This window comes from Aythya fuligula, chromosome 7, assembly GCF_009819795.1.
Source record: "Aythya fuligula isolate bAytFul2 chromosome 7, bAytFul2.pri, whole genome shotgun sequence".
Taxonomy (NCBI): domain Eukaryota; kingdom Metazoa; phylum Chordata; class Aves; order Anseriformes; family Anatidae; genus Aythya; species Aythya fuligula.
In genome coordinates this window covers 25,519,622-25,534,323 of record NC_045565.1, presented here as the reverse complement: position 1 = coordinate 25,534,323, position 14,702 = coordinate 25,519,622, and the positions used below count along the sequence as shown (strand labels likewise).

At 47.4% G+C, this 14,702-nt stretch overlaps 1 protein-coding gene across 1 annotated transcript in view; it reads right to left on the bottom strand.

The window, feature by feature from the left end:
* SORCS3 (sortilin related VPS10 domain containing receptor 3) overlaps positions 1–14,449 on the bottom strand; it is a 275,315-nt gene extending 260,866 nt beyond the window's left edge. The window contains exon 1 of the mRNA XM_032191225.1: positions 13,946–14,449. Coding sequence (XP_032047116.1) covers positions 13,946–14,413 — 468 coding nt within the window. The 5' untranslated portion in view covers positions 14,414–14,449. The remainder of the gene's footprint in view (positions 1–13,945) is intronic.
* Positions 14,450–14,702: the final 253 nt, after the last annotated feature.

The following is a 14,702-nucleotide window of genomic DNA, read 5'->3' as shown; positions in this document are numbered from 1 at the left end:
CATCCAGGCTTCCCACCGATGCAAGACAGGGTGAGTGATACTCCTCCACACTGTGGCAATATCTCAGTCTTCCTCCCTCAAGCTGCAGACTGAGTAATGGTCCCCACAATCAAAAAAAAAAAAAAACAAAAAAAAAAAAAACATTTCTTCTGTCCCAAGCTCAGGAGAACAGAAAACAAAACTCAGAAAGAATGAAAAATTAACGGCATGAAGCAAAAGAGATACACAGAGAGCCACACTGGCAAAACTAAGGCTACACATTGAAATGCTCCATTAGGATCCTGCTGGCACTAGTGTAAAGCAAGCTGTCTGTGCAACACCAGCATAAAATCACCGTGAGCTGAACAGCATCCCTTGGAAGGGTAACACTTTTACTGACATCCTTCCCCTCCCTTCAGCTCATGGCAGGACAGCCCATTTAACCAGTGGTCTAAAGCTTCAGCTTGCATGACAGCAATTTATACACCCTGGCAGGTGAGAATGAACCATTCAACTCCTTTGACCTAAATAAGTAGGAGAAAAGCCTCCTGACAGCATTGCTCTGCCCAGCTCGTCTGAGACACCTCCAAGCATTGCTCAGCCGTGCCACGTCTAACCTGAATTGACCACATCCCAGCCTCTAACACACTGTCTCCACCTAATCTCTTTCCTCCCTTCTCTCCCCGTGGGGTTTACGCCTGGCCACAAAGCAGCACAGCATCAAAATACTGCCTAGGCTGCCAGTAGCTGTGCCTGCCTTGCTCAGGGGTCATTTTTCTCCCCTCTTTTGGTACTAATTCCTTCTGTTTGCTTTGTTCTCCAACCCTGCCCTAGGCAGCGGCTGCCATAGCAGAAGGATGCACCAGGAAAATTCATCAGTATAAGTCAAGCACAAGCCTGCCTCTGGAGGGAGAGCATTTAAATAAAGAATGAACCTGAAATAGCTACCAGCTTCCCTGTAGCCAGAACTATCTGTCAGCACAAATTCACCACAGGGGACCATCATATGCAGGAACAAAACCTCTTCTGGCCCCATGTTCAGGAGGAAGCAAGTAAAACTGACCGGCATGCCAGCTCACAGACTGGCACGGACCAGCAGCAAGAAGACAGAAACAACAGAAAAGGCCACAACTGCTCCATCACAACAAATCCTCTGTAGGAACATCCACACTGCCTCCTTTTTTAGGGAGTTCACATTCTGTAGATGCAGACAAAATAAAAAGGCAAGATTATGCCATCACCTTTACATGCAGCAACCTTTAAAGGCAAGATTTGTCCAAGGTGCTGCACATACACCTGAGAAAAGGCATTCTTGCTCCCAAACCCTTCTCATTTTTCTATTTATCCCTCAATCACACAACTCCACGTGCATTTTTGAAAAATACTTTTGCCTCAGGACAGGAACAGTTGTAAGCACAGACCCAGTTAACTGCCAGCTCTCCCAGCTTGCCACCACTGCCCCTGCTCTCCTGACCAGTTAGATCTGTAGACAAGAGAACAGCAGAATTGAACCCAGTGAGGGTAAATGCTTTATGCCAGCTTCAAATTCAATATATGAATGACCATGTTCAGCCTAAGGAACTCGGTCTAGAACTGAGGGTTGCCAAGATCCTACCATGGCAGACAAAAAACACTCCTAATCCACACTAAAGGCTGACTGATACTGCCCAAAGGCACAGCAAGGGAAGGAGAAGGAAGAAACATGCAGTGCCATGTGAAGGGATCAGTGCACATCAGCTGCAGAAGGAGGGTGCATGGAGGAAGTGGAGGAAAAGCTGGCACAATAAGACCACAGCCCCAAATTATCTCTGGTTACACAGTAATTAGCTTATCTAGTTGTTAGTTATATGCCTAGTTCTATAGTTATCAGTCACAGATCTCCTTCCACACATGTAGACACCTTTCAGTGATTGAAGTGGGATCTGAAAACAATTAGAGAGAGGCCAGGGAACAGCACTCTGCCCCTGCCATCCTCCTCTTGCAAGTGTCCACATGCAGCGTTTTGATAACACAGGAGCAGCCAGTCTTGTACTGGTGAGCCTGTTAGCTACTAAGGGCAATAAATGCAACAGACAACCCTGACAGTGTTAGGCAAGGTGTTTCCCCGTGAGCCACGACTTGGAGACAGCAACACCGCATGCTTTCACACGCACATCAGCTCACTTCTGCCTCCTCACGCATGCCGCAGGTCAGCTCGTGCCTCCTGCTCTCACCTCCTCTATGATGAGCAAGAAGCCCCCACAGCTCTTCCAGCCCCCAGTCTGAAGATGGCCTCCACCAGTCAGTGACTTTCTTGCCTGCCAACCTTTGTCTCTGGGGAAGAAGGTGAAAATCTCCCATTTTACAGAAAACATGGGGCTTTCAAATGACACAGTATTTCAATTTACCATGTACCATTCAATGTCATTCTTCAGTGTCAGGGTTAGACCCACCTCTTTCCCCTTTTTGTGAGTTTTCACTCCAGCACCTTCTCCCCAACCTATTTATTGTCAATCTGCAGTAGCATTACAGGAAGCCCAAACTTAAAACAAAAGCAAAACACGCACACAGCGAAAAGTCACTAGAATATTCGCTTGGTGCAGCTCAGAAAGGCAGGCTTTGTCACTTGCAGTATGCAAGGCAGGAACAAGTAATGAAGATAATCTTTAATTAATTAAAAGCAAGGAAGGGTAGAATTGAGCCTGGAACAAAGAGATGCAGTACAAGCAAACTGAAAATGCTACACTGCCAGCGATGTTGCCTTTTGATTAAAGGAACAGTTTCCAGGCAGGCTGGCAAAAAACAACAGTGAACAATATTAATTAAGTAAATTAAGGCCTCCTCGGTGCTGATACTGTAGCTGTGTTTAGGTTGCCTTCAGAAAGAAATAAAGCTTCAGCTTTGGATGCAACAGATCACGTTGCCTGTCTGCTTGTGTATTAGCAGGGGAGAAATAACTCTGAATTCAGTTCAAATTGGTCAACAGATTCCAATGGGGGGTGTCACAGACCATGAATTGCTGCAAGTTCAGTAAATCTAATCAGCTGGGTGGAGAAGCAGGTCCCAAGCTAACATCCAACCTGAACCACAAACCACCCAGTGTTGGTTCTCAGAGCTGGCAGGGCTCCAGCTGGTCACCGCACAGCCCACGGCTGGCCCTCAGCACACCTGTAGTGCTCAGCCAACCCACCGGGGTAGCTGTTGTCTCCTCCAGCTGAGCAACAGAGGGTGCTGACAGAGATGAAAAAACACTGATAGATGACTTCTGGAAGATAAATCAGTTAAGGGATAATAGATTGCAAGTTTCTGTTGCTTAACAAGATGACTGGGCATTTTATTCATTTTCTGATCCTTTGGAGAGTAGGCAACCTCAAAAACACTTAGCAGAAATCATAAGACACTGAAGTGCAACAGCCAGATCTTTCCCAGCTATATTCTGTATCCCACACCTCTTGATTGCCCTTCTGTTTAAGTTTTAGCTCCCAGGAAAGTTTGGCTGATGACAGCAGAGCCACCTCTGTTATGTTTCTACACCACCCAGTACGGACACCATGATTTCATGGGGCTTTCTCCTGGCATTGCTCCAACAAGTACCAAAGCGCACTGAAATAAAGCTTCTCTCTTTTCTGAAATAACTGTTCTCTCACGTATAGCGTGGTTATCATACCTGTTTTCAATCTCCCAGGCAAGCTGTTTTTCGGGCCAGATGGCAAATCTGGTTTTCAGAGACCTCCTGCCTGACACGCAGGTCTGTCTACCTGTCCCCTCTCCCACCACGTGCTGTGAGCAAGGCTTCCCATGCACAAGGTCACCACGCTCCTTCACTCGCAGGCTCACCAGTCCCGTGCCTTGCATCAGCCTTTAGATACCCAAACAAAAGCAAAAACCCTGTTCCACTACGCAGGGCTTGCACTGGTTCAGAGTTGTTCTGTGCAGGATCAGGGCCCAGCCCCAGATACCTCTCTGCACCCCCATCCACACGTCCACTGTCCCAGTCCCCCATCTTGCAGGACAAGACCAATAATGACGAGACTTGGCCCACACCCAATGTAAGGGGGCAAGAAGATTTGGTTGTCCTTATTCACTCAGGAATCCTTCATCTGTACCTAATCTGAAGCAGAAACTTTCCCCCATGGGTTGGAAGGTGTAATGCAAAGAGTAGGAAAGCCCCTTTAATGATTCTGAAAGCTAACAAGACCCTTGAACTCATCATCCTACTACATTATCCCATGGCAAGATTGTACGGGCGAACGAGCACACCCATCCACATGACCCTTCCATAACCATCATCCCAAATCTTTCCACCTCCTCCTAACAAGCCATGTAACTCAGAGCCAGCTCCCAACCCCTTCAGCAGACAAATGTCTCCTGTCGCTGTATTTCCCGTGGAAGCCCCAACTCATTGCTCTCACGGCTTCACCACATCACCTCTTCCCAGCTCAAGAGGGGCTGCAATTAACTTGGGAAGCTGTGCTGGTAAAGGGATTAGAACTACAGATAGAGGTGCTCTTAAATCACTTTCAGCCAGAACTTTGCAGTGCTTTAACTTGATCAATCTGTTAACGATTTTAACTGAGCACATTCCCCTTTATTATTAATGAGAGTCGTGTTCTTCCCACTCTTAGCTCCTCTTTTCCCCTATTTTTCTTTCTTTCGTGTAATCTCTTCTAAACAGAAAATATACCCAGTATGTGAGCAGCATCACAGCTGAAATAAAAGCAAGATCTTTGTCCTTAAGGCACCAAATCAATAAGGGACAGGAGTCAGAGCAGTTGCCTCCCACCTCTGCTTCAAATCAGGAACATGACCTGGGGCAGATCCCTCCTCTCTCTCACGCCTTTGTTTCTCCAAACAAAATTTGGGGCTAATACCATTGACTTTTTTTTAAAAAGTAACATTTGAAATAGCCAGCAAGGCAGCAACTTAAGAGCTTTATATGTGCAGTTCTGTCTGTCATCATGTAAGACCAAAATTGGTGAGGTATGGCCACAAAGGATGGGAACTCTGGAGCAGAGCACTACAAACACACACCTCATGCAGAACCGCTTTCCCTCCATCCTCTGGCAGAGACAGCTCAGGACTGCAGACAGGAGGTCCTGTTCACCTGCATGGAGGCTATTGATCACAGCCGTGAGGGATTTTTCCAATCAGGCCCAAACAGCAGGGAATGGCTAACGACCAATTAGAGCTCTCATTCTTTTCTCTCTGCCCCTCTGAGATCCTAAAGCACTGTTGGCAAGAGCTAAATAATCATGTTTTTATAAATTCTTTTCCACCTTATGGCTTTGCAAATATCCATCCCTGCATATGAGTTAACTCCTCTTTGTAGATGAACCAAGACATGGGGCGATGTATGCACCCATTAAGCACAGGGGCAAATTCCGAAATCATGAAGATGGCCTGGCACCCTAAGGAAGCACATCTGACCTCAGCCTGGGATTCTCTCAACCATCATAGTCAGCAGGAGCTCTGTGCCAAGCCCTTTGCTCCCTCACTGGAGCCCTCTACTGAATTCCCACAAGGAGCTCGATGCCTTTCTGGCATGTATCAGAAGCATCACTGTCCCCTAAAATGTACCAGCAGTACCAACGTGTTTCAGAGCGGTGTATTGTCTGAAGCAGTGCTAAAGCAGTTGCTTTTAGGATCCTAGGGCCTTTCACCCATCTCTGAAGTGAGCCATTTGCTATGGCTCAATCCTAGCTCTCCCAAGTCCCAAATATCTGCTTTAGTCCCAAGGATGCGAGCAAGCACAACCACTCCTCCCAAGGTGTGTAACACTTTGTCTCACTGTGCAGCAGGTGGGATGAATCCCAACCCGTTCTGTCCCTCCACGCTCATGCACAAGAAAAGGAGAGAAGCACAAAAACGCTGAGACTTGTGCAACACCCTCATGCTGGTCAAAACACTGTGGAGGTCCAAGAGGCAGGGACTCATCAGGACAACCTTATCCTCTGCAGACCAGGCATAGGGGAGAGGTGCAATGAAACGACTGCCCTGCCCTCAGAACCCAGCTGTGCTGTCACAGGAGAGGGAGCAGATAGGCAGCAAAGTGGGTCTGTCACCAGCTGTCCTCAGGTCTAGTCACAGATCAGAAAGGGGACAGTGCAGCTGAGAAGGTGGCGAGGACTCACTGCTGCTGCCTGGCCCTGCGGAGGTTAATGTCATCCCTTCTCCCAAGCCCGCAGTGGGGGTGCTGGAGGGTTTGCAGGCACATAAGTCGGGCTGGAGGGGACCCAAGCAGATGAGAGACCCAGTCCTTGGGTCTCCCATCTTTAGGAAAAAGCCCAGCAGCAATTAGAGACAACACAGAAGGGAGATGGCATCAGCTGCAAGGCAGGGTGAAATGCTTTACCACGGCCGAGTGCACGCCAAGACTATTTTCCTCTCTCGCAGAGGGAACCCCGGACAGCAGGAGTTTCGCAGAGTCAATGACTCTGAGCGGGTTTTCATATCAATATTTCAGCAGTGTCTGTCTTTCCAGCGTGGATTTCCCAGGCCCCAGCTCCCCTCCGCACCCGCTGCAGTATTTTCCTTCCCTTAGCAAATGCCCACGCTCCCTCTAGCGCCCGGCTCAGCTTTTCACACGCCGGCAACCCAGCACCCTTTCCTTCAGCCTGCACCCCAGGGTGTCCAAATCACGCTGGAGCTAATTAGAAGCGATGCTATTTTGGGCACAGAGGCCCCGTGGTGCTCTGCAGATCTGCCTGGCTGGAGTTTGTGTCGCATATGTGAATAGGAAGGGGAGAACGCAGCATGACAGCCTCGGCGTCACAGACCCTCCCTGAACACGAGGCAGCTTTGCCACTTGTTTCAGTGGGGGAGCAATCAGGTCTCCTTCAAGACTGAGAGGGAGGAAAGAAAGTGTTTTGATTAGTCAACACCGACCTTCTCTGATTTTCATTGTATGCTGCGGCTCCGCTGACCGTGAGGGCTGCAAATTGACCCTCAAATTTCTTCGGTGGTTTATTCATGTAATGTGTTTAAGACATACAGCCACCCTCTTCAAACACTCAGCAAACTATTCACTTCCCTCACGCTCACAATATCCCATAAATTCAGGAAAGGAAATACTGCCAGGCCCTTCTTTGTGCATGGGGGAAACGTTAACAGCGATGCTGCAGTTCTCCCTGGATGCTGAGGGGAAGCCAGGATTTGGGAACTTGTTTGCCTTGAGCTCCTGCAGAGAGTTTAAGCAAACCAACAAGTTCATGTACACAGGTGTCACTTCAGCATATTTCCCCATTAAGGAGAAAGAAGCTCACCTTCCCAGAGCCCTGAGGCTGCAATACAGGAAATGCAGAAAACCCACAGGTCTTCTTGTACTGCCCCACAGACAGCTCCAAAGTTTCCTGGCCTCTGCACTCACTTTTCATTCTTACCTGGCACTTTTCACTGCTCTGGGATACCACAGATTGGATCCTCAGCTAGATCCTACATCAATCCTACATCAACTTACACTAAGGATCCAACTAAGTATTTTTTGCTGCTTTGGAGACTTTCTGCAGTACTGTATTCAATACTTCACGAGGAATACGTCGTTTAATTTATTCTCCTGATTACAGCAGGCTGGGCTCCACACCTTCAAACACAGGCTCTCACTGGAAGACGAACTTGACCAGATCCCAACCAAGGCCAAATCTTAAATCCATAACTGATAGCTTTTCTTGCCTTTGCCCTGGAAGCAATTAAAACCACAAACTCAGGCTTGGCCTTTGATCTTGAAACAAATTTGGATTTGTAAGAGAGCACCAGCTCAGGTAAGCATGTACTGGGAGCTTAAGGAGCGTGATGCTCTGGTGTGACTTAAGGAAATTCTTGAGTGTTTGAGAGACTGGCTCCCAGTGTCCCTTAATACAATCAACACTACAGATCCTCTCTCTCTCAGCTGTGCTTTACCCATTAAACACCACTGCTTCCATATTTTTTTCAAAAATCTCTACTAACAAATTCAGCTATAAATTTGGAAACTCAGGAAGTTGTCTTCCCTCAGTCTTGCATTTAAGAAAATATTTACCTCATCTCACCTCCCCTTGGGGTGAAGTTTCTCCTGGCTAACATCAATTCTCTTCTCAAACCCATTTGCAAAATATTTTTTTCATCTAATCAGATGAATTTTTTCCCATTTAAAATAATAATTATGGAATCACATAGCTGTTCCTGTTTGCATTTAAATTACTGTGAAAGCTTAGCCACAGATCCTGGGCCTCATCCCTGAGCAGGAGGAAGTCCAAGTAGTGAGGCTCACCGGGAAACTGCTGACAGGCACCTGGAACATAAGCGGTTCTGTTTCTGAGCCCTGGGCTACAAGAACTTCAACAGCTTGCTGCCCTGGGCTGGGTAACAAGCCGGGGAATCTGCCAGCTTCACAAGACCACGAGCAACAGGGGCCGTCCACTGGGCATCAACCTGACTTGACAAAGATACCAGTCTGGAGAGAAATAGCCTGAAGAATACTTTGCAGATGCCTTCTTCCTGCTCTACTGACTCAACACAACCATGAAAGCAATTTCCATGTGAAGGTTTCATTTTTATTTCCATATCTTCCACTAGAATATTAATTAAAAGTGGATTGGCAAAGTCCTGCAAAATGACTGTAGTGGCTAACTTCATTACTGGAGGTAGTGGAGAAGCGTAAATGCAGCAAGACACTCTGACACAGCCCACACACCTTCAACAGCAGCAACAACTCAACATGGCCAAAAGCCATCTGAGAAAAAAAATAATAATAAAAAAAATCAGCCTAGAATAGCAATTAAAATATCTACCAAATGCAGTGCAATTAATGAATTAATGTGATTGCTCTGCCACCATCTTGCACTCTAGGAGTAAACATTTTAGACCAGAATCCAACCGGACTGCTGGAGCAGATACCCACGGCTGACAACTGAACGCAGCACTGCCTGCCTAAAGATTCATTTCGCTGCCCTCATCCCTTCCAGGCACAGCAGCCCATTTGGGATTGCAAGCATTGCCCACCTCGTTCTGCCCATCACACGCTGCATTGTTAGGCATCTTAATGAAAAACTACCTGGCACGCAGCAAGCCCCTCAGCCTTCCCAGCCTGTAATTCACCGTGGGAGTGAGTAATGTCTCGGTATCAAACCACCAGTACATTAGCAGATCACACCAGAGCACTGCCAGCAGCATGCAGAAGAATCATTCCCGGAAGAGCCAGGCTTCACTGCTAGCACTTGGACAACTTGCCTGTCACTGCCAGCCCTCAGAGCTAGCACGGGGTAAAGCAAAGGGATCTCTGCGAGCAGGAGGGAAAGACTCACAGGAGCCATTCACAGCAGGTCTGTCACCATCACATCACATCTATGTGAGTCTTGAAAGCTACCCTGATGACTTGCTGCGCCTTTCTTTCAGAAGGAGCTCTTACTTAATGTCCACTCAGACGTATCATGTTGCTGTTCCAAACATGATGTCCTCTCCTACCAAGGAAATGAGCTGCATCTTTCTAACCCTACTTCAGAAAGCTGCTGGCTACTGTAGCACTATTGGCCTCCTCTTCACCAAACCCTTCTGCCAAAAGCTTCTCACATTCCCAGCCTTGGATTGAGTCTCACAACCACGTTAACTCCCGAGACAAGAGCACCAGGCTGGCTGGGCCACGGGTTAAAACAATGCAGCTTGTCTGGCAAGATAAAACAAGGCTCCTGCCCAGGTGCTTGCCAGATCTCATCTCACCATCCCCAACTTGTAAAGCCTGGATCCCACGAAGCACCAACATGTTGCAGTTGCACAAGCAGCAGCTGTATAGCTCAGTTATGCCTTCCTGCTGCAGGTTCATCTTCAGTCCTCACTTTGAGATAAAAATGCACCCTGCTGACGTGTATTTCCTATAGCATGAAAAACGCAACCCCTGCAAACATCTAGGAATTTGCCCTGGCTGAAGCAACCTGCAATGCTGCACGTGCCTTAGGCAAATGCCCTCTCCTGCTCTTGTTGTAGCATTGTAGTGCCTTTTCTCATCTTTAGGTCTGAATTTTGCCTGTGGTTACTAGAAAGAAAGGACATACATATGGGGATGGGTAAAACACAGCATGCTAAGCTGAGCATACCCTCACAGGTAATGGATTGAAAGTGTCTTCTAGTTCAAAGAGAACTAAAAATGTGTATCTTTGCTTCTTACATCAAACAAAACAATACACTGAACTTGTAGTGCTTCCATCACAGTAAAAGCATAGACAGGATTAAATCATTCCTATTAACAGCTACATTGAGCCAAGTGATAACTCTGAAACCTAACGACAACTGTCCAACTGGTACCATTGCACTAGTGATCACATCAGCAGAGCAATCTGCCTGAGTGTTTTATCCACTGAAGCTTGTGGAAATCTCTTGAAAAAATAAAAAATAAAAAAATCAAGAAACAAGATAGCAAGATTTAACTCTGCAACAACATTGAAGTTGGTGCTACTTATTTCTGTGGATCCTTATCCTAGAAATCTGTGAGGGAAGCAGGAGGAAAAGATCATCTGAGAAACCAGATTATCTTCACAGGAAGGTTGGGGAGAGCATCTGGTGAGCAGCACAGGGAAAAATTTCATGCAGTAGCATAACCGTCTAGAGAGAAGGAAAACAAGTGAAGAGGACACAACTGCTCACCGAATGCCACATGGTACTCAGCGTGTCTCTGGAGTGGAAGGTTTTTTCAAGAAGAAAGGCTTGCAGATCTTCTGAGAGTAATGCTAGATTACACTAAAAATTCTCCTTTTTTCAGAAAGGTCTTGGACAGAAAACATTTCATCTGATCTATACCAGGTCCTTCAATAGCTTCAGTGTACTCTCAATAAATGTTTCTATGGGACAGATTGATACCTGAGGCTCAAGTACAGCTCACCTTATTCTTACATGTACATCAGACCCACTGAACAGACCGCTAAGTCCCCTTCCCAAGAACGCAGAGGACACAAACCCTATTTCTGCTCAGAATAGGATTTTGGCATTTCCTAACTTCCACTCAAAGATCTTCAGGTGTTGCACAAAGCAGAATTCTGCTCCACACCACCACTTTGTGGTAGGTAAGCAGTACTATCCTCATTTAACATGGGAGAGGAGATTCGGTGAGGTTAATTGTCTTTCCTAAGGTCACGGAAAAAGCCCGTGGGCAGGACAAAGCAGAGAACTCAAATTCCCCGATCTCACCAGGTTTTTTGCCTCTATCCTAATCCTGACCTCGCTATCTGCAAATGGAGGAAACAAAAGTTTGTTGCCTGGGAGGGATTATTTTTTTTAATATGTTAAATAGAGATTTGAGGGATGGGGAGAGGAGGCAGGAAGGAAAAAGAGGGGGAGCTGCTCTTAAAATAGCAATAAAATACATACAGCAGGTTTTTAATATTCTAGGTAACAGGACATACAGCAGCTACACAGACTTCCCCCCTGTGGAGTTTGTTGTACAGCCCAGCAAAAAGCTCTAAATTTTTATGACCATCATTTGCTCTTCTTTGCAAATCCATCCCACCCTATCTCAGGAAACCCTCCCCATCAATGCCTGATTTGAAATGTACTGCTTCACTGCATGTAATTTGATTGATCGCGCTTTTAATAAATCATAAGCCACAGAAGCTTCAGTTTTAAAGTCTGTTCGAGTAACAGGGAACTGGTCAAAGCAATCCCTATGCCTCTTTACTGTTTTGGTAGCCTAAAACCAGTAGCACACAGACATGTCCTAGGTGCTCTACTAGGTCATCTATCAGCATCATTAGATGCGAGTTCATCTGTTTTGTCCATTTTCAATTCACATTTTTGCTGGTTTGTGTCTATTGTGACCTAAGAAAACACATGCTTCGGGGTGAGAGACTGGGGACCAAGGTGGCTGGCAAAAGGCTTCCCTGTGTGACCTTGGGCAAACTGCTTGCCCTCCCCATGCCACAGCCACCCCAACAGTAAAATTAGGGAAAAGCTGAACTGCAGCAGAAAAACAGGCACTGGAGTCAGCCTTCTCTGCTAATAAATGAAAGGACCCAGCTTCTAGCATTTAACTTTCCCTCTAGAGTCACATAACACACTGTTAAAAAATGAAATCCAATTAATCATTAAATGCAGCGTGTTTTCTCCCTAAGACAGGAGTGAGAAAGTCGCCTGATGCTAAACCCCATACTAGAAACAAACACGAAAAGATAATGCTGTTATTTATTAACACTCTTGGTTTTCCTTCCCATAAACACCACACTGGCACTAAACACCAGACTCATGCTTGTGTTTTGGAGTTGGAAGCTTCCAATGCATGCTATCTTGAGGTGCAAAACCTTAATGCAAAGTTGTGAACAATCAAGAAGTTTTCCTTTATTACTTACACCATCCCTGTCACCTGGAGCTAAAGAGTAAGCGAAGCTAATAAATTAAACAGCATATTTCCATGAAAGAAACAAATTGTAGTCTTAAGCTGGGGGAGGAGGGAGAATTTTGTGAAAGTCATTTTCTGACCTGCACTTTGGAAAAAAAAAAAGACCTTTTTTTCCCCTCTGCAAATGCCTATAGACTGATTTTACTCTACTACTCAGAACTATTATTCTCTAATGCTCATAACTATTGGAAATTCAGGCTGGGAAGGAACGGGGGGCTTTTAGCTTCTTTTTCTCAACACCCTTTGATACGGCACTGAACTGAAACAAAAGCGAGGGCATATAGGTTGTTTTCTTCATTACATGCCATGTTATATTAAAAATAAATAGTCCTAGAGACAAGTGTAATGCTAAAATATAGCATGCAGCTGTTTTCTCTTCAATGTTTGCTTTCATCTTTAATGAGAGAGGAATTCATGTCTGGCAAACACAACTGCCTTAAAAAATTGGTTAAATCAAAGTAGCGTCTACATCGCTGTCAGTGTTATTGCCTAAGCAATAATAAATAGAGAAAATCTTCCAGTCAGAAAAATATAAGGAGGTGGCTGAATCGCCCGTGATTAAGTTATGGCTGATGCAGAGATAGATAGGTGGATAGATAGACAGATAATTTGCTCGTTAATGACTAATCAATCTCGTGAGGAATACAGCTGAAAATCCAGCTGATCTGTGCCGTGCTGCTAATTGCTTTATGCACATTTCCAATAGCGGCAAAACAATAAAAGAGGCATTTTGGAGGCAGTGACGAGCTACAGTAATCAGAATAATGGGAATATTGTCACCAGCCGTGAAGGCTTCCAAGAGTCCTGGTGACTACGCCTGTTCTCCGACTTTACAGCGGAGTGGAAACGGTGTTTCTGATAGCGAGTTGGAAGAAAATTGAAGTTGTGTCCCCAGCCATCTGCCGGGTGTTGCAGAGCAGGGTGCGAGGGAGGGCCCTGAGCTATGGGGGCACCACGGCAGCTTTTGGGACACCCCCACAGGCACGCAGAGCACCACAAACTTTCAGGGACACCTCAGCTCCTCCTCGTTATTGACTGCAGGGCAAAGACATGAGCCGGCATCGATTCTTTTTTTTTTTTTTAAATCAAAAACTTTTCTGCGTGTTCGCCCTACCTGCCTCCTTTCAGAGCCCCTTAACATGCTGGGGAGCTCTCCAGCCCTTAATGAATTGATGGCATCTCTCCTGTCGCCAGCACGCAGAGCTGAGAACGGGAGGGCTGCTCCGCCACCAGTGTACATCACTCACCCCCGGACAGAGGCAGGGGAGCTCACCAAGGTGGATATCACACATGGGGAGTGCAAGGGGGCAGCAGAGGCAGGTGGGGACGCAGGTGGGGACACAGGGGGCTTCTCTGGGAAAGGGAGAAGGCTCCCGACAGCCTGGCCCTCCTGGTGGAGTTCAGCCCCTGGGGATCGCTGCTCTCCCCTCGGGCAGAGGTGGGGATCTCCCCCTCTTTTTTTTTTTTTTTTTTTCTAGGGAAAACTTTTCTCTTTTCACCTACCCTCCGCATCCCCGGCCGTAAAAGCGAGCCGCGCTCAGCACCCTTCTCCCCCCCCGCATCCCCTACCGCATTTCCGAGCTCAGCACCATCCCTCCCATCCCATCCCAACCCATCCCAGCCGGTACTCACGCTGCTGTTGTGGCCGGACCAGTGCACCATGGCTTGGTTGTGCGCCGCGTCCCCGGTGAGGGCGAAGGTGGTGCTGCCCAGCCGCAGCTCCTCTGCCCCTCGCAGCCTCGCCGCTCTCCCCTCCTCCGGGGGTCCGCGGGGCTGAGCCCTGGCTCCGCGTTGCCCCTCGGCTGCGGGCAGCCCCCGGCCGCCTCCCGCAGCCGCCGCCCGCCGGCTCCGCACCGCCGGGCCCCGGCCCCCGGCCGCGCCGCCCGCCCCCGCGCTGCCCCCCGGCTCCCCGGAGCCCCGCGCCCGGTTCCCCGGTGCCGGTGGTTGCCGCTGCTCCAGCCCGAGGCGAGGCCGGGAGGGAGACGAGCAGGGGCCGCAAGTTATCTCGGCGCCGGTGCAGGAGCAGGAGAGGAGTAAGAGCCATGTCCAGGCGAGCAGGGCGGCGTGGCAGGGCGCAGAGCGGCGGGTCCCCTTCTCCATGCCTTGGCGGAGCGAGTCGGGGGGCTCGGAGAGGGAGGAGGGGGGGGGGCGAGGCGCTGCGTTTAGGGCTTTTTTTTTTTTTTTTTTAGGGGCCGGATCCTAATTATAATTATTATAATTTGGGAAGAAAAAGAATAAAAAATAAAAATAAAAAAAGGCTCTTCTTTCTTCGCTCTCCTTTTCTCTTCCCCCTTTGCTCAAACGGTGACCAGAGGAAAAATAAAAATTAAAAAATAAAAATTAAAAAAAAAAAGGAAAAAAAAAAATAACTCTCTCCCCGGTAGTTGGA